This window comes from Bos mutus, chromosome 20 (genome assembly GCF_027580195.1).
Source record: "Bos mutus isolate GX-2022 chromosome 20, NWIPB_WYAK_1.1, whole genome shotgun sequence".
Taxonomy (NCBI): domain Eukaryota; kingdom Metazoa; phylum Chordata; class Mammalia; order Artiodactyla; family Bovidae; genus Bos; species Bos mutus.
In genome coordinates this window covers 413,297-439,375 of record NC_091636.1, presented here as the reverse complement: position 1 = coordinate 439,375, position 26,079 = coordinate 413,297, and the positions used below count along the sequence as shown (strand labels likewise).

The window sequence follows — 26,079 nt, the reverse complement described above, 5'->3', positions numbered from 1 at the left end:
AATGGGAACTATTTGAGATACATTTCTATGTAAAATGTGGTTTGCACATAATTCAGTATTTTAAATGAGCACTCTGCAACCGAGACCAAATATCAATCATCTCTTGAGGTTTTCCACTATGTACCAACATCAAATCTACATAGGAACAAATGTTACTCCTGCTTTTCTCTTCTATATCAAATGTCCTGAAGGCTTTGTGTCTCTCTGGAGCGAGGCCGAGTTTCTGAAGGCACATTCCAGTATAAACATCATCGATGGGGTAGAGAAGGTTTGGTATAGGCAAGTTAAACAATGCCCTGCATGCGTGTCCACGCTTAGTCGCTTCAGTTATGTCTGACTCTTCCAACTCTATGGACTGTAGCCCCAGGCTCCTCTGTCCATGGGATTCTCCAGGTAAGAATAGTGGAGTGCAAAGCCATGCTCTCCTCCAGGAGATCTTCCTGACCCAGGGATCGAACCTACATCTCTTGTGTCTCCTGCATTGGCAGGCCACCTAGGAAGCCCCAGACAGTGCTCCAGGACAGAGTTAAAAGGATCACATTGGAGGATGAGGTAACATCTTGCTGGGGCTTTCTTTTTCCAGAAAAGTTTAGAAGGTATGAAAGAGGGATTTGATCAATCACAGATTCACTCCATCCTTCTTGACACCAACAGAAACGGATCTGAGCAGTAACTGAACAGATATATTTGGAATCCACAAGAAAAACACATGTAGAAGGCACACGAGCCACCCTCTTGGTTTTTGCTAATTATTGCACAAGCAGATCTTCACCTATGGGGTGTTCTGCCTCAGAACTTAGGCTGTCAGGCCACCGTCTGAGAGGCAAACGAGGGTACTCAGGTCAGCAGTTGATCACGAAGCAGACCTAGTGCACGCACTTCATTTCAGAACAATTCCATAAACGTTCCCCCCACCCCTGCCACCTCCCCCTCGCTCCCAAGGTTTCATCTCCTAATTGCAAAGGCTTTTTGGCGTGGGAATGTCTTTGTGAAGAAGAGCAGACTCAATTTGTGCCATCGCTCTAAAGAAGACTCAGGAACAAGGACGCTTCTCCAATTAATCAGCAAATGCTTGGCTCCAGCGTTCGGCCAAAGGATCGATTTACATAAAGCTACTTCGCAAGATGAATTTGCCTCCCCCTCGACTCCTCCTGCATTCCCCTTGTCCAGCCAGCATTAGACATGCTACTGGATTTCAGATTGACAGTTTCAGCTACAACAATCAAATTAGGGATGAAAGCCTCGGAGGGCTGCCAAGAGAGAGGGGCAGAGGGGAAGGAGGGAGTGGGAACAGCATGTCTCACGGAGAGGAGGATGGATTGCACAGAAATGGGCTCCCTTTCCCAAACTCCACTGGGCAGATGCACAGCTTCAAACAAAGGAAAATTAGAAAACACCAGTCTCCATCTTTTTGAACCAAGTGGACCGCTCTTCCCACCCCAGCCAAGATTGACAAATCAAACCAAAACATTTCATTGAACGGAAAACAGTTGGCAAGGGACTATCTCAGGTACAGCAGCTCAGACGGTAAAGAATCTGCCTGCAGTACAGGAGACCCAGGCTCAGTCCCTGGATTGGGAAGATCCCCTGGAGAATGGGATGGCTACCCACTCCAGTATTCCTGCCTGGAGAATTTCATGGGTGGAGGAGCCTAGCAGGCTACAGTCCATGGGGTTGCAAGGAGTGAGATACAACTGAACGACTAACATCATTAGGTCCTTACAGTCAGATTATTTTCAGCACCAGGTTTTTGCACGTGATATAAGAATACCTGAATCACAGTTTTACTCCCTGAAGGGTTCGTTGGTGATGAACGCATAAACTCAAGTCAGATGCCAGTAATCGGAATCCTGGTAATATTTCCTTGATCATTCAGTGACACAAGGAAGGCCAGAACAGAAGGCTCAATTTGGCTGACAATAAGAGCTCCCCAAACACACCGAAGTAACTGTTTTGTCGGTAAATTGTGATAATCCCAGGGATTAGTAAACTGTTGAGAAGCTAAGCCTCTGCACCACTATCTGGAGATGATCAATCAGTTATAATGCTACATCATGAACACAAAGAGCCTTCGTTGGAGTTACATATGACAGTTCAGTGAAGAAAGCTTCTTTTTTTTTTTTAATTTTATTTTATTTTTAAACTTTACATAATTGTATTAGTTTTACCAAATATCAAAATGAATCCATCACAGGTATACATGTGCTATTTGGACTGGAAGTGTTAGTTTTATCCTTTCAGCCCTAGAAGGGTAGTGGTTGGGAAAGGCAAATTAAACCCCACGACTGGAAGGAGGTTCTCTGCTCCTAGAAGGGATGATTGAATGACTGGAATATTTCAACTCATGACTTGCTTCCCTGAATCCAGAGGTTTCTGTCTTGACTGGCTCCTTTCCACATTTCCCATTGATAACTCAACCTTCCCTCACCACCCAGCAACCCTCCATTGGGCTCCTTTAGATTGACTCCTACATGGAAGGCTCTTTCTCTCTTGGCAATGAATGGACACATCACTCTAGCATCCAGCTCCTAGCTTTGCCCTAGAACAGACTGATACAATAGGCATCAGCCACATGTGGCAATCAGGCACTTACGGGATGGCTGGCTCGAATTGACATGGATTTAAAATACACAGATTCCAGAGACTTGGTATGAAAAACGAATGTAAAGTATCTCACTAATTTATTTTCTTATTGAAATGATTATGTCTTGGATATGTCAGGTTAAGTGAAATACTTTATTAATATTCATCTCAACTGATTGCTTTTGATGCAGCTAAGAGAAATATTTTTAAAGTTTTTTTTTTTTTAACGTGAATCATTTTTAAAGTCTTTGTTGAGTTTATTACAGTGTAGTTTCTCTTTTATGTTTTGGTTTTTGTGGCCTTGAAGCATATGGGATCTTAGTTCCCTGACCAGGGATCAAACCTGCACCCCTGCCCTGGAAGGCGATGTTTTACCCGCTGGATCGCCAGAAAAATCCCTGAGAGAATGTAGTTGCACCAGTGGCTCATATGATACTTGGATAAGACAGAACTGCTCTAGAATTAGCAGGTCTTCTCTGAAGGGGCAGGCTCCCCTGGTAGCTCAGACAGTAAAAAATTTGCCTGCAATGCAGGAGACCTGAGTTTGATCCCTGGGTCGGAAAGATCCCCTGGAGAAGGGAATGGCAACCACTCCAGAATTCTTGCCTGGAGAAGTCCATGGACAGAGGATTACAGTCCATGGGGTCACAAAGAGTTGGACACAGCTGAGCTAATACTTTCACTTTCTTTGGAAGGATACTGGCCTCTGCACCCTTCAGTCCTTGGAGTGTTCTGTTGGCAAGCACAGAGAATAAACCTTGGGGGAAATTAATTTAAATGGGCCCTGCATTCCCCCAGCCTACCTCCTCACTGTTACGATTGTCCATAACAATCTTTTGCTTTACTTATTTGCTTTAACCTGGGAAACCTGAATGCATTAGTCTGTGGTCTCTAGAACATCAGCCCAGAAAGAGAAGGGGTGCCTCTACTACTCAGAGCAAACCAAGAACCCCAATTCCATTTGCAGGCTTTTGTAGCAGCTTATAGCCCTCGGCCCCTCAGAGGGTCCTTGAGTTCCGCTGTGCTCAAACACCAGGCTGCATCGGCCGTCGTGGCTCTAGATCTGCCTCTCAGCCTGGCCATGCCCTTCTGCTCACTCCCTGCCCTCCAGTGACTTCTCTCTTAGATTGCAGCTCTCTTAGAAATCTGTGGGAAACTCCTCATCTGTGAGGCTCCACCAGGAATGTCGCGTCTCACTCAGGCAGAGCCTCACCTGAGGGTTTGGGAGGGACAAAGAACTTGGTTTACCTCTGCCAGACCTCTGGGATCCTGGGAGAGGTGGAGTCACCCGGGGACTCTTAGTCCCTTCTGGGTCAGCCTCCAAACTGGGCCCCTGAGTGGATTTCTAAAATACAGGTTAGATGTTGTCACTCTATCTGCCACAGCCTCCTCCTGTGAGGAGACGCTCTCCCTCCATCTATCCATCTGAATATTACCTATCCATTTACCTACCCATCCATTCAACCCTCCTTTCATCTACTTACCTACCTATCTATCCATCTGTCTATCTACCATCTATCTACCTATCTACCAACCTACCTACTCATCCATCCATCCGTCCATCTACCCACCTACCCATCCATCCATCCATCCATCCATCCATCTACCCTCCTACCCATCCACCCATCTATCTATTGATCAATCTAGCTACCTACCTACCCATCTACCTACGTATCCCATGATCATTTTGCCCAACACCAGCAAGCCTACACCTGAGACTTTGCATCTTGGACCCAAGATTTTCCCTAAGCAGACTAGATATGTAAAGAAGTAGGATGCTCTGTTAACTCCATGCTGATAAAATAAAGATAGTGATTTGCATTTATATCCTGCCTAGAATATAGACAGCACTTGCTTGTCCATTATCTATGATGCTTATCCTAATTTCAAAGAAGTACAAATTGAAGCTTAAAGGATTAAATTAATACTCTTAAAGACACACAGCTAGAATATGAACTTGGCACCTAATCAGATACACTAATTATCCTACCCATGTTCATAAACTTGTTCAAAGTGTCCAGAAATCATCCTCAAGGCTTCTGATTCAGTAGATCTGGGATGGGTCCCAGGAATCAGTCTTAAATTTTTTTTTTATTATGGAAAATTTTACCCTTGTGTAAAAGTCAAGCATGGATTATAAACAAACCCCCTTAATACCCATCACTGAGCTCTAATAAGTATTAACTTATGGCCAATCTTGTTTTATCAATCTCTCTACCCAGTTCTTCCTCTCCTATATTGTTTTGAAGTAAAACTCAGACATTATCATTTCATCCTTAATTATTTCAGTATGTACCTCTCAAAGATAAAGACATAAGTGAAAGAAAAAAAATAACACATAAAAACATTGAAAACATAATGCTATTATCATATCTACATTATTTTTAAATACAGGGGTCTATATATTTTTTTCAAAGCATCATCAGTAAATTCTGATCAGGTAGGCAGTGAGCCCTACTGTGGGGACAGCTGCCCTGTTAATAACATTTTCAAACTATCCTGATTTTTATCCAACTGTCCACTTTAAAAGACAAATCCAAAGTACTTGATTAAACAAATCTGCATCTCTGCAAGTCCCAGTTCAGATTGGCATCTTTCCCTTTTTCCCCCCCTAAAACCTAAAAAGATTTTGAACTTTGAGGAAAACAAAACTGTGAATTATTTTCCTTGGTGGTTAGCAACAATCTTACAGTGTGAATTTAGATACAGGCTTTCTACTTGTTGAAAAGGAAAAAAAGAAAACAGTGAAATTGCAGCTTATGTTTTGAAGTGTCTAGGTTTTTATATTCCTATATATGAAGGAGTCTGTTTATTTGTATCTGTGATCAATAAGATGCACGTTCCAGGAGAAGAGAAACCTGGTTCTGTTCACTTCTGGGTCTCAGTAGTGCAGCACACAGTAGGTGCTCAACTCACTTTCTGTTGAGTGGAATAAAAATCTGAACAGTCATTTAATCCCCACCAATCTTAAGTGTCTGAATGCTAGAACTTTTCTAATGAACTTGTCCAGAGAAGGCAGAAAGGAAGGAACTCTCATTGAAGTGCTTCATTCTGTAACTTTTTAACATCAAGGGAGCAGGCAACGTCAACCCTGCTGCAGTGAAATATCAGAAACCCAGCTGGAGCCGTGGGAAATCGTTGTTGTTGGGGAGGTGGCGATGGTCCCCCACTGATACTTTGAGTCTCTGGATCTCTGAGATCGGTGGCGTTTCCTTCAGGAAACGATTCAGGTATTCTACTGTAATCTCTCTCAGACAAAGAATGCTATTGACCAGACACTCAGCTGGACCTATCAGGACTTCATCAGTTCAGTTTAGTCGCTCAGTCGTGTCCAGCTCGTTGCGACCCCAGGGACTGCAGCATGCCAGGCCTCCCTGTCCATCATCAACTCCCGGAGTTTACTTAAACTCATGTCCCTTGAATCAGTGATGCCATCCAACCATCTCGTCCTCTGTTGTCCCCTTCTCCTCCTGCCTTCAGTCTTTCCCAGCATTAGGGTCTTTTCAAGTGAGTCAGTTCTTCGCATCAGGTGGCCAAAGTATTGGAGTTTCAGCATCAGTCCCTCCAGTGATTATTCAGGACTGATTTCCTTTAGGATGGACTGGTTGGATCTCCTTGCAGTCCAAGGGACTCTCAAGAGTCTTTTCCAACACCACAGTTCAAAAGCATCAATTCTTCAATGCTCAGCTTTCTTTATAGTCCAACTCTCACATCCATACAAGACTACTAGAAAAACCATAACTTTGACTAGACGGACCTTTGTTGGCAAAGTAATGTCTCTGCCTTTTAATATGCTCACTAGGTTGATCATAGCTTTTCTTCCAAGGGGCAAGTGTCTTTTAATTTCATGGCAGCAGTCACTATCTGCAGTGATTTTGGAACTCCCCAAAATAAAGTCTGTCACTGTTTCCACTGTTTCTCCATCTTAGCTGGGACCTATGTTTGGGGCTCATTTGGTTTTGACAGTGACCCAACTGCAAATGTATAATCTTGCTTATTAAGATAAATTGCCTGCACAAGAGATTTACCTTTTAAGATAAATCCCCCCCTGAAGCCCACATTGTAAAAATCCCCTGGGAATAATTTTTCCTGCATATTTGTCCCTCCTACTGTATAAAACAAGGTAAGCAAAGCAGAACCTCTCTCTTTAGCTCCTAGAGCAGAGTGATGCATCACATTTACTATATTTTAGGAGTTGGGGGTAGGGGAGGAAGGTTCAGCTTTGTACAGGATGATAACATTGAGAGTCCGAGAAATTTTAGATTCATGGATTATCCGTCAGAAATGAAATGAGTTTGGGTTGATATCTACTACACCAATGGGATTATTTCTTTCTGCTAGGCAGTGTGAGTGACTAGGAAAGTAATTTTAGTACAGTCTTGGGCCAAAGAGAATCCTGACCCCCAGTCCAATGAAGGTTCTAAATATAAATGCTTTTAGATCATACCCTCTTTTAGTTTGGCTAATCAAGAGTTGATGGATATATATATATATATATATATATATATATATATATTATATATATTTATTTTTTAAAAAAGGCCCTTGATTGGTCTCAGTGCAAAGGGTTTGGGGAAATAGACAAAGAAGGTGCCAGATTGGGTTGCTGCAGGTTTTTTTTTTTTTTTCCTCAATTAGCTTCCCCTCATGGCCTCTTGACCCCTGATCCTGGATATGTCATCTTGGGGTGATTTTTTAAATCTTCTGAGAACTTCCTGATTTAGAAAAACTAACGTTGAAGCCTTCATATGAAGCGCTTTGGTTTGAATCCCTTGGGTTCCCTTTACCAACATCAGCTCCCATCTCCTGCTTCTTTGGACTTTGCTGCTGAACCTCATGGCTGGGAACTTCTTCAGCAATCTGTCCTTGAGCTGCTGGAGTCCCTTCATCCAGACTTACGGAGAGCAGGCAAACCAGGGAATTCACATTTCTCCTGGGTGGTCGAACAAGGACTGTCTAATGCTGGGCTATGAAGACCCAGCACCCTTGGTTAGAGACTGGAGCTCCCAGGGCATTGGGCCAAAGCCAGCACTCTACCTGACTGTCCTTTATTTCCTTCTCCATCCAATTTTCTCCATCCCTTATTTGTCTCTCCCAGGAGTACTTTGTAAATCCATCACTGGAGCAAGCATCTGCTTCTGAAAGAGCCCCCTCTAAGATACTCCTTTCTTCCTGAATCAAACGCTCCTGTTTTATCCAAAAGAATCTAGAGTCAAATATGGATACAGCTATCTAGATGATAGATGAGAGGAAGTTTTAAAATCATTTATTTGTTTATTTTTACCCTTGGCTGTGCTGGGTTTTCTGTAGTTGCGGTGATCCAGGGCTACCCTCTAGCTCAGTGCGCAGGCTTCTCCCTCAGCGCCTTCCCTTGCTGCGGACCACAGGCCCGGGGCACACGGGCTTCCGTAGTTGCAGTGCTCAGGGTTACTTGCTTTGCAGCGTGTGGGATCTTCACGGACTGGAGATGGAACCTGTGTCCCCTGCATTGGCAGGCAGATTGTTAACCACTGGATCACCAGGAAAGCCCGAGAGGAAGTTTGATCTCCCTCAGATTTTATGAAAAGAATAGTAACGATGTTTACGTGTTCTATTCTTTGCGGAGTTGTAGGCATATGTCCTGAGGTTGGTGAAAAGGGACATTTTCAGCACTGTAAATCCAGGACGGAATGGGGACAGTTCAAGAAATAAATGCAGCCTTTCACTGAATGCCTCCGGGGTTCCAGGCACTGTGCAAAGTATACACATACCAACTCATTTCATCCTCAGTGTTAATCTGTAGGAGATCAGTAAGGGGAAACTGAGGCATGGAGCATTTCAGTAGTTTTTGTGATCATACAGCTAATAAGTGGCTCTATCACTTCAGACACAAGAATTTCCCATGGTTGAGGAGCTTCCAAACCGTGTCCTGAAACTTGGGAGTAATTGGAGATCGGCCTCCAGGAGCGAATCTCCCCCACCCCCATAAACTGCCATTTAACACAGACAGGACTTCCTCGTAGCCTGAAGGTGATCAGGACAAACACTTTGTCCCCACCGGAGCAGAGAGGAGAGCATTTTCCTGCGTCTTGCCTTGCCTGGTAAACATGGGGAGGCAGGGGTGGGCTGAAGGTGGGGACTGTCATTCACCGCTGCTCTGAGAACAAAGCATGCCTGACATTGCAGGGAGAGCCCCGGGAAGCATTTCAAAAGCGCCACTGAAACTAGACAACCTTTCAATCCATTTATCAAAGTGTCTGCATTTCCCATTTCAAGGTAGATGAAACAATAATAAATTTGCGAAGAAAGTTAATCTGTGTCCAAAGCATTTTAGTAAATTAAAAAGGCGCGGGGGCGGGGAGCGGGGGGAGTGCTGGCTGGAAGGGGGATCTATTGGTTCTTGCCAACTCCTGTTTGACTTACTGTCTCCTTAATAAGTCCTCTTTGGTTTGGTGTTTTGGAATGGAATAATCAGTTGGTTAATCATTTTCCGGAAGCAGGAAAATGCACTTTAGCTAATGCAGTTCTCCCTTCTGAGTCCTAATTATTTAAAAAGGCATTCCAATCTGTAGCCCCACTTTCCAACCAAGAAAGCCTTTCCTACCGGTCATCTTCTTTTATTGCCCCAGAAAACCCCAGCTCAATTCTCTCTCACCCTAGTCCAACCTCTTCCTTTCCTCTAGGGTTGTTTCGCTGGCCACTTTTGAGCATCTCCGCAGGAAGGGGGAAGCACTAACCCCCGACAAGCAACTGGCCAGAACTACGCTCTGAGCACCCCGGATAGACTTTGTTATTTTTATCTAAGTGTCAGGCGAAAATGGTGGCTCTTGTCTCTCTCAAAGATAGTACTTAACAATAGCTCCATGCTCTGGCATCACGCTGAGATAAACACACTATTAGGAACCCTCACAAAGGCCCCAAGATAATTGTGAAGGGACAGTTACCGAAAATGGAGCAAGCAGCCCTGAACCCTCCTCCACACCCCATCAGTAACACCATTAAAGCTGCCAGTTTGTCAGCCCACTAGAGGTATTTATAAAATCAATATACAGTCCTGCAGATAAATGGCAGTGGTACCGGTAGCCAGAGAAAAGAGGCTCCATGGAAAATAAAATTAATAAAATTTACAAGCAGATTGTCATGGGGAACAGATAAATTCCCTACCATCTACAGTTTTGCTCAAATTGTGGCAAGAGGAAGGCATGGCAAGGAGGTGGCAAGAGCAGTGCTTTAAATGGGGCTTCTGAAAGTAGGAGCAAGACTGGGTGTGTTTACAGCAAGAGAAAAGTGAACGGAAACCCACGTGGCCGTCCCATCCCAGTGCAGGATTTTGTCTGTGTGACCACTTTCATGGGAGATTGCCCGGCACCTCCACCAGATTTTTGTGCTTAAATAAGACTGTCCTCTCTTCATCCCACTGTACTGCAAACCAGAATACGCATACAATTGTTATTGGTTTAGTATACCGGGGTAAGTAAACCCAAAGGGTGAAGGCATTATTGGACTATGTACCACTTCATCTGGCTTTCAAGTGTGCTTAGAGCTGACCATTCTAAACCTCTCTCCTGTTTCCTCCACCTGCCCCTGATTTTGATCATTAGCTGTTTGCCAAAAATGTGGCCTGAGCGCTTTCCCAGAGCGGCCAAAGGCAGCAGCCAAGTCTGAGAGAGAAGCGGGCAGGGGCTCACTGTCCTGGAGACCAGCCTCCACTTGGCAGAAAAGACTGGGCCCTTTGTGGCTGCAGGAGCCTCAGGTTCAGCCCAGATGCCTGGTGGAAATTGCCTGAGTCGGATGACAGGACCTGGGCCCCCTTCTCTTGAAGGCTGATGGAGAGCAGGGGAGTGGCCTTGGTGACACTGCCTGACCTCTGCTGTTGTCATGGGCTTTGTTCAGCGCCCAGACTGCAGGCTGGAGCCCTGCTCATTGAATCAGGCCCAGCCTGGGGAGCCTGCAGCGGGGCGCACTCTGCATCTGAATTGACTGACATCAGTTGCAGGCAGAGGAAACTGGATTCGAGACTGGGAGCACCCTGTTACTCAGCCCCAAGACTTCCCTCTGTGTTTGTCTCTGCACCTGACCCCAACACCAGACCTGGCCTCAGGGCCTAATAGTGGCCTGCGTCTCCATGGATCTTGAGTTTGGCCCACCGCTCAGAGTAGGGCAACTCAGCTCAGCAGATGAGAGCAGAAAAGGGACACCTCTCTCCTGCTTCCTAGGTTTCCTCTTGCTCCTGGCAACATGGTTAATTTAGAGGGCCCAGGTTTTAGTGGAGGATGGTGGTCTGACTTCTCTTTCCAAATATATTTGGAATCATCTATAGCTTTGGATTCGGAGAAGGCAATGGCACCCCACTCCAGTACTGTTGCCTGGAAAATCCCATGGATGGAGGAGCCTGGAAGGCTGCAGTCCATGGGGTTGCCAGGGGTCAGACACGACTGAGCGACTTCACTTTCACTTTTCACTTCCATGCATTGGAGAAGGAAATGGCAACCCACTCCAGTGTTCTTGCCTGGAGAATCCCAGGGATGGGGGAGCCTGGTGGGCTGCCGTCTCTGAGGTTGCACAGAGTCAGACCCGACTGAAGCGACTTAGCAGCAGCAACAGCAGCATAGCTTTGGATTAGGTGCCCATGGAAAATCAGCATAGGAATGTCCAGCTGCCTCTAGGACAGCATGGCAATTTAAGACATTTTCCCTGTGACCCAGTACATCTCCTCATACGACTTTATATCAAGGAGGTAGCCAAACAAGTGTCCTCAAAATGTGTGGGCACTGGGAAAATTCATCCCAGGGTTGCCTTAAATGACAAATAAATAAATACTTAACAGCAGAGGATCATAGCCATCTGTAGAATCAGATGATGTACGGCCATTAAGAAATGTTGGCATTGGCATACTGTTAATGACAGAAACAGATGTTCTCAATATAGTGGGGGAAAGTGTTATAGCAGACTATATACTATGAGATCATATTGGTGAAATATATATATATATTCCTCCTAATTGGTAACAGTGGTTGTGTCTGGGTAGGACATTTTTTACCTTAATATCTGAAAGTTATTGTGTTCTTTTCAAAATAAGGAAGATACATACTTGTATATATAGACATGATTGATACACAAATATATGCTTGATTACTCACTAAGACCCCAAGCAAGCTTTGGGGTATGAATGAAAACAGGTGCATATATTTGGTCCAGCAAAAAAGAAAACTGGAAGGCCGTGAGAACCAAAACAAACGCATGGGTCTCAGGAAAGGAAATTGAGGCTTTGGGGATTCTTAAAGAGGACGCTGATACAGACTTGTTTCTGAGCAGCTTTGAGACCCGAACTTTGTCCCTTTCCCCTCCCTGCTCAAAACAGCATGATACGCTGCTAAATACTACATGAAGTGCAGTAGAACCCCTATTTTGGGTGGGTTTGTGGAAATGCAACTTGAATCCATCATACCTATCCCTAAGACAATCCAGGAGGCCCCCCCACCCCGAGTCTCTCCGGAGCCCCAGAAAAGCAGAGATGGCATCTCCCCCCACGTCAGAAAATCTGGATGGCCAGGCTGCATTCCCATCTCAGATGACAAAGGCAGAGTCCCTGAGAAGACGGGAGAGGGAGAGGGGTTGACCCTGCCCTGGGGGAGGTGCGCCATGGGGGAGGGGAGGAAGGGGTCATCTCAGGGAGGTGGCAAAACAGAATTGGGTGCAGTGTGCAACAAATAACCCACGCTTGGCTCGTGGCCTGGAGGTGCGAGACCACCCACAGAGCCCGCCCTGGAGGCAGCCGGCCGCCTGCGAACCATTTCAGCAAGGCCATCACCAGAAGAACAATGTGAGGGCTGCTCCCAGCCTGGGGCCTGAAACTAAACAGTTCCCCAAACACTCCTGACCGCAGACGCAGCCACCAGAGGGGTTTTGTTATCATAATGAGATGCAGATAAAGCCTGGCTGGGTCCTTAACGCCTGTGCCTCTTCTCTTCTTGTTTAGAGATCTGAGCGAAAACCAGATCCTGGGAATCCCGAGGAAGGCGTTCCGCGGCATCGCCGACGTGAAGAACCTGTAAGTGATGTTTCTGTTGCTTTGCTGCAGACGGGCTTTCTGGGCAAAGGCGGGGTGAGCACCACGGGACAGGCAGGCAGCATCCCGCGCCTGGAGCTGCCTCCGGCCAGCTGCCTTTGGGACAGATTGAGGGGTGTGCTTAAGTGGTTTCCAGAATGCCGAGGCAGCTCTTCTTTGATCATTCGTCCCCAAGCATCAATATAGAGTCCCAGACCCCAGTCCCACTCCTGTTCCACAGCAGCCCTGTGGCCTGAGGCTCAACGCAGCTTCTCCCAAGCTCATTACCTTCTGTAAAACGGGGGTGATGGCCTGGTGGGGTGTTGGTGCAAATGAGAAAATGCTTTTCATGCTGAGTGCCTCAACGTGTTCAGCAAGTGGGAGCCTTGATGATGCTGAAGATCGTGATGGTGAAGATCTCACTGTTGTTAAACAGGATCTTATGAGGGAGCATCAGGCCTTGTGTGCCAGGATCCTGGGGCGACATAGCCAGACCTACTGCACTAGGCGCTTGGGGCTTTTCTTCATTTTTTATCTTGAAATAAGTATTGATTCATAGGAAGTTTCAAAAGTAGTGGACCGGTCTGTGTACCCTTTCTGCACTCCCGTGTGTCTGTGTGCACACATGTGCGCACGGGCAGGTCTATGTCATTTTAGGATTCCCTTGCCTGTTACTGCAACTGGTGCAGAACTGTTCCATCACCCTGCTTTTGAACTTGCCAAATGATTTTTGTAGCTTCTTGCCTGGCCCCCACTGTTTGCCGCTAATCATGGCCCCTGGGCCCTTCCTTCACCAGGAGTGTGCCTTTGGAGTTTTCTGCCTGCCCTCCTGAGCCCATGTGCTCAGAACCTGAGTTTGGAGAGGGGCACAGAGGGGGCGTTTCTGCCCACTGGCCTCCTGCACAGGCTTGTCTCCAACTTGAAAAGTCTTGAAGGAGATTTAAAAAAAAAAAAACTACTGTAGCTCTGACGTTTCCCTATAAGGACTGCAGGGACTTCGGTGTGCCAGAAAGCTGATGATGGCTTCCCAATATAGGCTATCTGCCTCCCCTTTGCTGAGAACTGAGCAGAAAGCTTTAGGTGTTTAATATGCAAAGCACACCAGAGGGCACAGGCATCTGGAGTGAAGGGGGCAAGGGCCAGAGAGGACTGTGCAAGGGGCTCCAGGTAGGAGGCTGCCCACTGCTTCATCTGCCCAGCAGCAGAGAAGGGCTGGGAAGAGCAGACAAAGACTGTGGAGACTGTGACTCAAGACGGAGCACAAAAGAGGTGGTGTTGAACAGCGTCCCAGAAAAGCAGGAAGGGATCAGATCCCTAAATTTCCCAGGTCAGTGAGAAAACTGAGGACCAGAGAACAGTGACTAACTCAGAGTCAACCACCTTCCTGATTGTTGAGCCCCCAATCAACATCTTACATACAGAAAGGGATATATCTATCCTGTGTCATGGCTGTGCTTTTAAATGAGCCAGTTAATAAAAGTAAATCATGGTGATGGATAAGCAGGACTGTGTAATTACTAACCACATTTTTGACTCTCAGCAAAGTGATTCATTCTTAGAGTCATCCTCAGTAGTTGCTGGGGTTTGAGGGTTTATTGTTGCTGTTCCCTGTACTGTCTCTGATTTCACACAGGCCTCAGGAGCAGAAGGTGTTAAGAGTCTGCAAACTCAAGCACTATGGACAGGGCCTCCTTTTCCACCCGGATGTGCATCCTGAACAGCAAGGGTCTAGGGAACAGGGGAGGCAAATAAACTCACTGCTTAAAGGATGAATTAACCAACAAAGCGCAAGAGGTTGATTACTTAATGCTTCTGATCAGTCAGCATGCTTTGGGGGACTAGGACCTCTAAGGCCCAGAAGTATGAGTCATGGTCTCAGGTGACTTATGATGTAACTGGGGACAAGAAGCGTGCATCTGAGAGAACGTCAAGAGTTTTAACAGCCCACAGGAAAATCCGCTGACCAGTGGCCATGCGTTATGAAGGACTGTCAGAGCTCGAAGAAGAACACTAGCTTTAGGCAGTGTCACCTAAAAGATAGAACCATGACTCTGGTTATCTGCTAGACATGTGCCTGATACCCAGCTGTTTCCCGTACTGACTCTGTGACCCCAGGGTACAGTGTTTGACGCTCTGAGCCTTGATTTCTACGCTGTGAGAGGAGGATGAGAATTGTACTTCACCTCCAGGGCTTTTGTGAAGGTAAATGGAATAACGTGTTTGAATATAATACAGTACTTTGCTTGGCATTTGGAAGGTGCTTAGAAAGTTGTAGTTAATGTTACCGCTGTCTTCTGTTGTCTTTGTGAAGCTTTTCACTGAGCCCAGACAGAGTGACGATGGAATTCACAGAGCGCACAGACAAATGGTGTGTGCAGAGTGGGGAGGCAAGCCTATACAAGTTGGGTGTCAAGGGACACAAGCTGAGCCGTCTCGTGAGAGTGGGGGGATCATGAGCCAGAGTCACAGGTGATCAGGTCAGAATGAGCGCTGTAGTGTGGTTATAATTGTAAAGACTTGCGCTGAGCCTGGAATCCTGATTGGAATGCACAGAGTGAACGGGCAAATATTGTGTGCAGAGTAGGGAGATTATGCGCCAGAATAATAGGTGAGCAGGTCAGAAAGAGAGGTGGGGCCAGGTGGTGGCGAGCCTTGCCTGCAAGGAGCATGCACTTTAGCTAGGTACTGAGAAGGTGGAGAGCTTCCGACCTGAAAGAGGTCATGATGGAAACATTCACTCTGGAAGAGGAACCTCGGACAGGAGAAGTGGAAGGAGGAGAGGGGACGTGGAGATGAGGCTCTCAGGCAGGACTGAAAGGAGGAGTCCCACAGTAAGATGCCAGGGAGAACCAAGGCAGCAGGGCTGACAATTGGTGAGTTATTAGACTGAGGAAAAGAAGAGGGAAAGGATGCATTCCATATTTAGATGACACAGAGAGTGATGGCAAGTTCTGATAGTCATCCATACATGCAGCCTCAGATGTTTTCTGAGCTCCTACTAAATGCCAGTTCTAGGGGAAAACGCAGGAAGTAAGATATGTACCTGTGGGCTCTGCCTTCTTGGAGCTCCTATTCCACAGAGATCGAAAGATCAGGAGGAAGATCGAGGCTGGAAGATGCTGAGTTCAGTGTAAAGTAGTGTCAAGTCTTCCACGGTGTGGGCAGAGCATCTTTTGTGCATTAGGAAATTGGTGAACTTGCCCTCCCACCCTGTTCCTGCTGGTTCTCTGACTTTGGTCTGTGGTCACAGCTGCATCTCTGGTTTAACTCAGAGGGTGTAAAACTCAATCATCTTCTAGCCTTAAGAGAAAATGAAGTGTAGGTAATTAGAGGCAAGGGGCTTCCCAGGTGGCACGGTGATAAAGAACCTGCCTGCCGGTGCAGGAGACACGGCTTCCATCTGAGTCTGGAGGATCCCCTGGAGAAATAGCAACCCACTCCAGTATTCTTGCCTGGGAAATCCCATGGACAGAGAAGCCTGGCAGGCTACAGTCCATGGGGTCACAAAGAGCTGGACATGACTGAACACTCACGCATGCAGGCACGCAATTGAAGATATAGGACCCAAGCTGTGGAGCAAGGTCAAGAAGGAAGCATCTGAATAAAGGTTGATGGCTGTAGTTGTACATTTAAATATGCATCACTACATGTGAAATAGGAGACAGTTTGTAAAAATTGTTTGTATAAAACCTGTTAAGGGAACACCCTACTCAGCCACACCTCAATCACCCAGTTGTAGATTGTCTCTCTTGTGAATGACAAAGAGCAAATTTTAAACCTCGGGAACGTATATCCCTGCCATCGATCTGAGAACCACCTGCCAGGGAGCGTAACAGTCTTCTACTATTACTTAAGCAAAATAGGAGATGATAAATTATTGTAGTATCAGGCTGTCGATTCATGATACTATTAAGAGGAGAAAATCAGGGATTGGCTATTTGTGGTTTATGATTTTGTAGTCTTGATGTGGATTTTCTTCGCTTGTCCTGACATTTCCCTTCAAGAAGGAAGAGACTGTGTTACCCGCATTTTCCAGATGACAAAACTGAGTTTCAGTTAATGTGTTGCATTTAATTTAGTAACAGTCAGCAGACCCCGTTGGGCCTAGGCCTCTGCACTTAGTACTTACCCACCCATCTTCTGGACTCAGTCCATGGACATTTCTGTCTAGCCAGCTTGCTCCCCACTCAGCCCCACCAGCAGAAAGAGGAAGGAAAGTAACCCACGGGGCTGCTGGCAAGCAGAGGCCTGATTCATCAGAGCTGAAAGGACCGTGGGGATGTTTGAACCTGGTGGGGATGAGGAGCCACTGGTGTCATGCTGGTGCTGGGGGGATTTAGTGCCCTGCCCCGACCCGGGCAGCAGAAGGAAGCCCGGATTTGCTTCCTGCTTCTCTGGAGAAAAGAAAGAATGCGATTAGCTGGGGATATCCCTCTATGCAATTACTCAAAGCTGGTTTTATGGGCTGATCCTGCTACAGCGCCTGCCTGGGAGAGGAGAGGTTCTCTATTTAAAGAGAGACGATGTTCTCATTAGTTGTCTATTTTATACGTAGTATCAACAGTGTATATATGTCAGTCCCAACTTCCCAGTTCCTCCCATCCTCCCCTTCCCCCTTGGTATCCATAGCTTGTTCTCTGTGTCTGTGTCTCTATTTCTGCCTTGTAAATAAGATCATCAGGGGCTTCCCTGATGGCTTAGACAGTAAAGAATCTGCCTGCAATGGGAGAGACCTGGGTTCAATCCCTGGGATGGAAAGATCCCCTGGAGAAGGGAACAGCTACCCACTCCAGTATTCTGGCCTGGAGAATTCCATGGACAGAGGAGTCTGGCAGGCTCCAGTCCATGGAGTTGCAAACAGTCAGACGTGACAGAGCAACTGACACTTTCACTCTGATACCAAGATAACTAATGAGAACCTGCTGTATAGCATGAGGGACGCTACTCGGTGCTCTGATGACTTAAATGTGGAGGAAATTGAAATAAGAGGGGATATTTGTATATGTATAGCTGATTCGCCTTGCTGTACAGTAGAAACTAACACAATACCATTATAAAACAACTGTGCCTGTGTGCTCAGTCGCTTCAAAAACTCCAATAAAAAGTTTTAGAAAATAATAATAAAATTTTAAAAGTAGAATCTTCATCTTTAACACACAATAAATAAATAAATAGAGACAATAAGATGGATAGATTGCTCTGGCAAAAGAGGCATTCAGGCATACCGACCTGTAGAGAGACCAATATTTGACATGCCAATGTTCTCTGCCTTCAATATGCAAATACCATGGTAGGGATCAGTGAAGACCCAGAGAGGGAAAAGAGGGGGGAAAGAGAGAAGAGAGAGAGAGAGAATCGTAAGACATAGAAATAAGGGAGAAAATGAATTGGAACAAAAAGAGAGATGACAAGCCACAATCCAGCAAAGCGTAATAAGAAAAAGACAAAACCAGCATAGATTGTTTTTTAAAAATGTCCCCTTGCTCTATCTTTCTCAGCAGTTATGTTTTCCTCTGTTTTTCAGTTTCTATTTGCGAGGACTCTGTAGGACATGCATTCCAGAAGGGAAAATCAATAACCCCTGTCTCTGCCAGCTAGCAGAATTTGGAATTGACGCTTTCAAAACAAAGCTGGGCAGGCGGCCTTTGTGTTCCCTAGTTAGTCTGAGTTGCTGCACTGCCCGAGTCTGCCCTCCCGCTTCCTGAGATTAATGAGGGCTGTCTCGGCCCCATGAGCAGGCAGTAATCTTGTGTGAGGGAGGGGCAGGGGCCGTCCATCGGTTGGTGGCATCTCTGTCTGCTCATCTCAGCTCAGTTCACTCATCGCTGCACCTGGTACAGAGTTCATGCTGTTGGCCGTGCCCTGTAAGACTGCGTTGTCTGGGTCCTCTCTCGCTCATCTGGTGCTTCTCACACACAGCCTGAGCTTCTTTCTGCACTGGACCTTTGCACTTGCTGCTCCCTTTTTGTGGTAGGCTAAACCCTCAGAACTCCACACAGTCGGCTCCTTCAGATGGTTTAAGTCTAAGCTCAGACATCACACCTCCTAGAGTGGCCTTATTTTACCCATCTGGAGCAGCTCTCCAGCCCCCACTGCCCTTGCTCTCTAGCCTACTACCCAGTTATATTTATTAAGAGCATGCATTGCCCTCTGAAATGACCCTCCTCCTCTACTTGTCACCCTGTCTCTGATGTCAGACACAGTGAACATGTGCCCGCGGGAGCCCTGCCCAGTGAACATGTCCCCGTGGGAGCCCTGCCCGTCTCCATCACGGTGGAATCCCCAGTGCCTAAACCGCTCACAGCAGAGAAAGAGACTGACTAAAAATATATCAAATGGATGTGTTTGTTCTTTCATTTTTCAAGTGTTTGCACTTTGCCTACTACATATAAGAAATCATGCACAATTGTTGAAATACTTAATATGAAAATAATATTATAGAAAGAGAACTCACAGTGTGATGAGGAGGCAAACTAGTAAATCAGTGGGTTCAGGACAGGGGCCAGGACTCTGTTGGAGGTAAGAACAAAGATGTGGGAAGCAAACCTGATTCTGGCTTCACTCAGGAAGTGACATGAGTTGGGTCTTGAAGGATGAGTAGGAGTTTACCCAGTGGAAGGGCATTCTAGGCCGAAGGAACAGCATATGAAAAATTACCCACCTGTGCAAAGGGACAGAAGTGTGTGAAAGAGCTGAGTTTTGTCAGAGATTCATGGCTGATGCACAGTGAGCAAGAGGAACAGTGAAGAGAGATGAGGATAGCAGGGAGGGGAGCAGAATATGGAGGAGTGGGGGTCAGGGAGGACCTTGAATGCCTGATCAGTACAGCAACAGCAAGGGGGAGCCACTGAAAAGGTTCTAGTAGATGAGCAGCATAAGCAGATTTTCATTTCAAAAAGACCGCTCTGGTGTCGGTGGGGAGGGTGAGAAGCAGAGACTGAAGTCGGGCTGGCCGGTGAGAAGACTTGTTGAAAGCTTATGGTCCTGAATTCAAGCAGGCAAAGTGGACCTAAAGAGGCAGGAGCAACCTGCAGAGAGCAGTGGGAGAAAGCTGGCAGGCCCACGGGCAGACTGGACAGTGAACCAAGCGCCTGTCACCAGGGCTTAGTGGGTGGAGACAGAGGACAGGACTGGTGCCTGCCTCTCCTGATGGAAGCCTGTTGCCTCTTGGAAGGGAGAATTGGGAAAATCTGCTCACAGGGGGCAAGCAGATGCCGAAGCATCACCTTCCCCAGATGCAGCAGGTTCCTAGCCTCTCCTTTGCATTCCTGGCTGTGTGTGTCAGGTTCAGAGGTGCTGCTGGAGGAAGTTGGACTGCACCCCAGGATGCTAAGTGCTACCCAAATAAGCTGTCTGAAGAAAAGAATCCCAGCAGCCCGCCTGCCTCCTCCCTCTCTTTCCTCCTCCCTGCCCTCCCCTCCCCTCCCTTACTCCTTCCTCCCCTCCTTCCTTCTTTCTTACAGCTCTTCCATTTTCCCCTTCCTCCTTCCACAAACCACCATGGAGCCCTTACCCTCACCAGATCCAAAGCAAGTCCTGGAAAGAAAAAGATGACCCCACTCTGGTACTCTTGCCTGGTAAATCCCATGGGTGGAGGAGCCTGGTGGGCTGCAGTCCATGGGGTCGCGAAGAGTCAGACCCGACTGAGCGACTTGACTTTCACTTTTCACTTTCATGCATTGGAGAAGGAAATGGCAACCCACTCCCGTGTTCTTGCCTGGAGAATCCCAGGAATGGGGAGCCTGGTGGGCTGCCATCTATGGGGTCGCACAGAGTCGGACATGACTGAAGCGACTTAGCAGCAGCAGCATCACAGAAGGAGACCAACAGGTGTACAAAGAGTGTATACAATATGATACATTCTCCCCCAGAGCATTCTGCTCCCTCTGCTCCCAGGGCCAACAATGTAAGTGCTCAATAAATACCAGCTGATTTATTAAAGTAAATCCTCTGAAACAAGGCCAATAGTAAAATAAACTGGCAAATTAGACTCCTTTAGTCTGGAGAAGATATGATACAGTGTTATCCAAAGTGTATCATATCTGCTCCAGACTAAAGGAGTCTTATTTACCAGTTTATTTAAGATATGATACAGTGTTATCCAAAGGCGGGCTTCCCTGATAGCTCAGTTGTTAAAGAATCCTCCTGCAGTGCTGGAGACCCCGTTTCGATTCCTGGGTCAGGAAGATCCGCTGGAGAAGGGATAGGCTACACACTTCAGTATTCTTGGGCTTCCCTTGTGGCTCAGAGGTAAATAATCTGCCTGTAATGTGGGAGACCTGGGTTCGATCCCTGGGTTGGGAAGATCCCCTGGAGAAGGGAAAGGCTACCCACTCCAGTGTTCTGGCCTGGAGAATTCCATGGACTGTAGAGTCTATCGGGTTGCAAAGAGTTGGATACAACTGAGCAACTTTCAGTTTCACTTTATACAAAAGCAGGGTGGTGGTAAGTGCCACTTCCCAGAAGTTGTATCTAGAACTGGAAGTTCTACAGGCAACACATAGAATCCCTTCTAGGCCAAGATTACATCATTTTATAGATTGTGTTAGAGGTCCTCCGTTGGGCATTAGATATTTCACATAACCCCCCATCCTAAGTTCTAACTGCCTTCTGAGTCGTCTTTCTGCTCCAACAGCCTGCAAGCTATGTAGAGGTTGAAGCAGAATCTGTCTTACCCACTGTTTTATTTGAGTTAGTTTCATGCCTGGTTCATAGTAGATGCTCAATAAACAATGAATAAGTGAGTGACTTTCAGAACAAAGAGATGCCAACACTTAGAGGACTGCTAAAACCCTGAGCGAAAGAGCATGACTATATCTTGGAACAAAGAAGGATAAAAGCAAAGGTGTAAGAATCAGCCAGAGAAGGCTTCTTTTTTTTTTCAGGATAATAGAGACTCTTATTCTGGATCCAGCACTAAAATTTCTCATCTGGGGTATTTTTATTTGTAGGCCAAATTCTTTTTTAAAAAAGCATCACAGATATTTAACTTCTCTGAGCACTAAATGCACAGCAAACGGGGTTTACAACAAGCATGTGAACTAGACACATCTTTTCCTGCAGGCTGGCAAGAAGCTGCAGTGATTCTGGGCCCCTCTGAGCAGGGCTGAGCAGTCCTATGAGGCATTCACTGTTGGACCGAGCTTTTGCCTGGAGACTTGTAGATCCAAAGGGAAACCAAAGGGCCTTAAGAAGAGGGAAGATGACTATTACAGTGGCGACCACACTTTGAGACTCTAGCACGTATTGCTGTCCTGATTCTTTAGCTCATTTGGGGTCACTGTAGTGGAGTGATTAGAAGTGTGAGTTGTGTAGCACAGTCACTGTAGTGGAGTGATTAGCAGTGTGAGTTGTGTAGCACAGTCACTGTAGTGGAGTGATTAGCAGTGTGAGTTGTGTAGCACAGTCACTGTAGTGGAGTGATTAGCAGTGTGAGTTGTGTAGCACAGTCGCTGTAGTGGAGTGATTAGCAGTGTGAGTTGTGTAGCACAGTCACTGTAGTGGAGTGATTAGCAGTGTGAGTTGTGTAGCACAGTCACTGTAGTGGAGTGATTAGCAGTGTGAGTTGTGTAGCACAGTCACTGTAGTGGAGTGATTAGCAGTGTGAGTTGTGTAGCACAGTCACTGTAGCGGAGTGATTAGCAGTGTGAGTTGTGTAGCACAGTCGCTGTAGTGGAGTGATTAGCAGTGTGAGTTGTGTAGCACAGTCGCTGTAGTGGAGTGATTAGCAGTGTGAGTTGTGTAGCACAGTCGCTGTAGTGGAGTGATTAGCAGTGTGAGTTGTGTAGCACAGTCGCTGTAGTGGAGTGATTAGCAGTGTGAGTTGTGTAGCACAGTCGCTGTAGTGGAGTGATTAGCAGTGTGAGTTGTGTAGCACAGTCGCTGTAGTGGAGTGATTAGCAGTGTGAGTTGTGTAGCACAGTCGCTGTAGTGGAGTGATTAGCAGTGTGAGTTGTGTAGCACAGTCGCTGTAGTGGAGTGATTAGCAGTGTGAGTTGTGTAGCACAGTCGCTGTAGTGGAGTGATTAGCAGTGTGAGTTGTGTAGCACAGTCGCTGTAGCGGAGTGATTAGCAGTGTGAGTTGTGTAGCACAGTCGCTGTAGCGGAGTGATTAGCAGTGTGAGTTGTGTAGCACAGTCACTGTAGCGGAGTGATTAGCAGTGTGAGTTGTGTAGCACAGTCACTGTAGCGGAGTGATTAGCAGTGTGAGTTGTGTAGCACAGTCACTGTAGCGGAGTGATTAGCAGTGTGAGTTGTGTAGCACAGTCACTGTAGCGGAGTGATTAGCAGTGTGAGTTGTGTAGCACAGTCGCTGTAGCGGAGTGATTAGCAGTGTGAGTTGTGTAGCACAGTCAGTCGCTGTAGCGGAGTGATTAGCAGTGTGAGTTGTGTAGCACAGTCACTGTAGCGGAGTGATTAGCAGTGTGAGTTGTGTAGCACAGTCACTGTAGCGGAGTGATTAGCAGTGTGAGTTGTGTAGCACAGTCACTGTAGCGGAGTGATTAGCAGTGTGAGTTGTGTAGCACAGTCACTGTAGTGGAGTGATTAGCAGTGTGAGTTGTGTAGCACAGTCACTGTAGTGGAGTGATTAGCAGTGTGAGTTGTGTAGCACAGTCACTGTAGTGGAGTGATTAGCAGTGTGAGTTGTGTAGCACAGTCACTGTAGTGGAGTGATTAGCAGTGTGAGTTGTGTAGCACAGTCACTGTAGTGGAGTGATTAGCAGTGTGAGTTGTGTAGCATAGGGAGCTCTATCAGTGTTATGTGGCAGCCTGGGTGGGAGGGGAGTTTGGGGGAGAATGGATACATGTATTGGTATGACCGATTCCCTTCGCCTGAAGCTATCACAACATTGTTATCCACTATATCCCAATACAAAATAAAAAGTCAGAAAAAAAAAAGTATGAGTTATGGGGTCAGACTTGATATTTGTGTTTAATTCTCGATTTGCTGCTATGACTTATGTGACTTTGAACAGGTAACTTATGTTTCCGAGCCTCAGGCTCGCAAGCTAAAATGGGGAAAATACCAGTGAGGTGTAAAGTGGGGAAACTCTGTGTCTTAAATATGTGAACACTGCTACTTTGTGGTTTGCCCAGAGCCTTCGTTGGTATTATCTTGTTTAATTAATGCAACAGCCCAGCCAGATCATTAGGGAAAGTTTTATTAGCTTCTAGATATAGGTGGGGAAGTTAAGGCTCAAAGAAATTCAGAAACTCTCTCAAGGCAACCAGGCTAGTCAGCGGCAAATCTAGGACAAGTCTGAAGTGTTTTTGAGGGGTTAGCTAGGAAAAGCGCTGAGACTTGACAAGCACAAGGTGATGGCCTGTAGGAAGCAGCAGGCACAGTTCAGTGGGGAGCCTCGGAAGAGCATTTGTGGTCTCCAGCACCAGCCACGACCCCAGGCAGGAGCAAGCTGTGATGCTCACCACTGGGAAAATATTTCTGAGAAGACCATTGAGATTGTCTAAAAGTATGAATTCTTTTTTTTTTAATTCGTAGAAAAAATTTAATTTATCTTTGAAGAGCAGTTTTAGGTTCATGGAAGCAGCGAGTGGGAAGTAGAGTTCCCATGTGCCCCCTGCCTGCCCCTCACACAGTCTCTGCTGTTAACACCTTGCCTGAGTGTGCGGTACGTTTGTCACAGTTGCTGAACCAATACTGAACATTTTCACTAAGAGCCGTGTTTCACCTTAGGGCTCACTTAGTGGGTTTGGGCAAATGTATAATGACTGGTGTCCACCATGGTAGTAACACACGGAAGAGTCTCACTGCCCTGGAAATGCCCTCCTCCTGCTATTCTGCCAAGCAGAGAAGGGTGAGCTTTTAAATGTACAGGTAAATCCCTTCACCGTTTATAGCCCTTCACAATAGCTTATGTTTATTCAGTTTTTCAGAGTCAACAACATGAATCATCTTTTTTTCTTCTTGGAGAGAAGGTAGGGACACCTGGCAAGTTTAAGTGCCACAGAGCAAACCAGCAGGAAAAATCTCATAGCCTAAGCCAGGAAGGTGACAGTTTCTTCTCCTTCAGAGAAGATCTGTGATTCAAAGAACCTGCCCATGCCTGAGTCTCAGTATAAACCACATCAACTCTGAGAATGTTTAGATGGTCAAGTGTTCAGGTTCCTGAATTAGACTGCCTGGAATCAAACAAACTCTAACTTTTATCACCTATGTGATCTTAAGCAAATTATCTCTTTCTTAGCCTCAGTTTCCCCATATGTTAAGTGGAAATAATATTGCTGTCATCATGGTATTGCTATGAAGATTAATAATACTTCTGCCCTTATTCCATCTCTGAGAGTTAATTTGGCTGAGATTATCACATCTAACCGGAGAAGGCAATGGCACCCCACTCCAGTACTCTTGCCTGGAAAATCCCATGGACAGAGGAGCCTGGAAGGCTGCAGTCCATGGGGTCGCACAGAGTTGAACACGACTGAGCGACTTCACTTTCACTCTTCACTTTCATGCATTGGAGAAGGAAATGGCAACCCACTCCAGTACTCTTGCCTGGAGAATCCCAGGGACGGGGAAGCCTGGTGGGCTGCTGTCTATGGGGTCGCACAGAGTCGGACACGACTGAAGTAACTTAGCAGCAGCAGCAGCATCACATCTAACAGACTAAATCTTCCCTTCCTAGATAATTACATGGGACTTCCCTGGTGGCTCAGATGGGAAAGAATCTGCCTGCAGTGCAGGAGACTCGGGTTCGATTCTTGGGTCTGGAAGATCTCCTGGAAAAGGGAATGGCAACCCACTCCAGTGTTCTTGCCTGGAGAATTCCATGGACAGAGGAACCTACATACTCAGAAACAAAGCTCATATTTATGATATTCTGCTCCCAAAATAACCCTAACTCTGAAAATTTTAACTTCATCACACCTTCTCTTCTTCCTTCCAGTGGGGCTGCCCTGTTCTGGTTTATGGCTTGTAATAGACCAGGAACAAGATAGTTCAGATAAAAAGATGTATCTTCCTCACCCCATTCCCTCCCCCAGTCCCCATCAAGAGCCCAGGAAGTCCAGGGTTGGTCACAGCTCTGCTGTTAACTGCTGCCTATGTGAGATAGGCTGAATAATGACCCCCACCCCAACAAAGGTGCACATCCTATTCCCTGAAATATGTGACCGTGTACCCTATCAGCAAAAGGGACTTTGCAGATGTGATGAAATTAAGGATGTTGAGGTAGACGGATTATCCCGGATTATTTCAATTTGTTGTTTAGTCACTAGGTTGTGTCCAGCTCTTTGTGTCCGCATGGGCTGCAGCACACCAGGCTTCTCTGTCCTCCACTATCCCCGGAGTTTGCTCAAATTCATGTCCATTGAGTCGGTCATTGCCATCTAACCATCTCATCCTCAGCAGCCCCCTTCTCCTTTTGGCTTCAGTCTTTCTCAGCATCAGGGTCTTTTCCACTGAGTCAGCTCTTCAGTAGGCCTGGTGTAATCAGAAGGTTCTTTGAAAG

The 26,079-nt window shown here is 46.4% G+C and overlaps 1 protein-coding gene across 1 annotated transcript in view; it reads left to right on the top strand.

The window, feature by feature from the left end:
• SLIT3 (slit guidance ligand 3) overlaps positions 1 to 26,079 on the top strand; it is a 717,795-nt gene that overhangs the window by 460,704 nt on the left and 231,012 nt on the right. Inside the window, exon 5 of the mRNA XM_070357383.1 lies at positions 12,542 to 12,613. Within this exon, the coding sequence (XP_070213484.1) occupies positions 12,542 to 12,613 (72 nt within the window). The remainder of the gene's footprint in view (positions 1 to 12,541; positions 12,614 to 26,079) is intronic.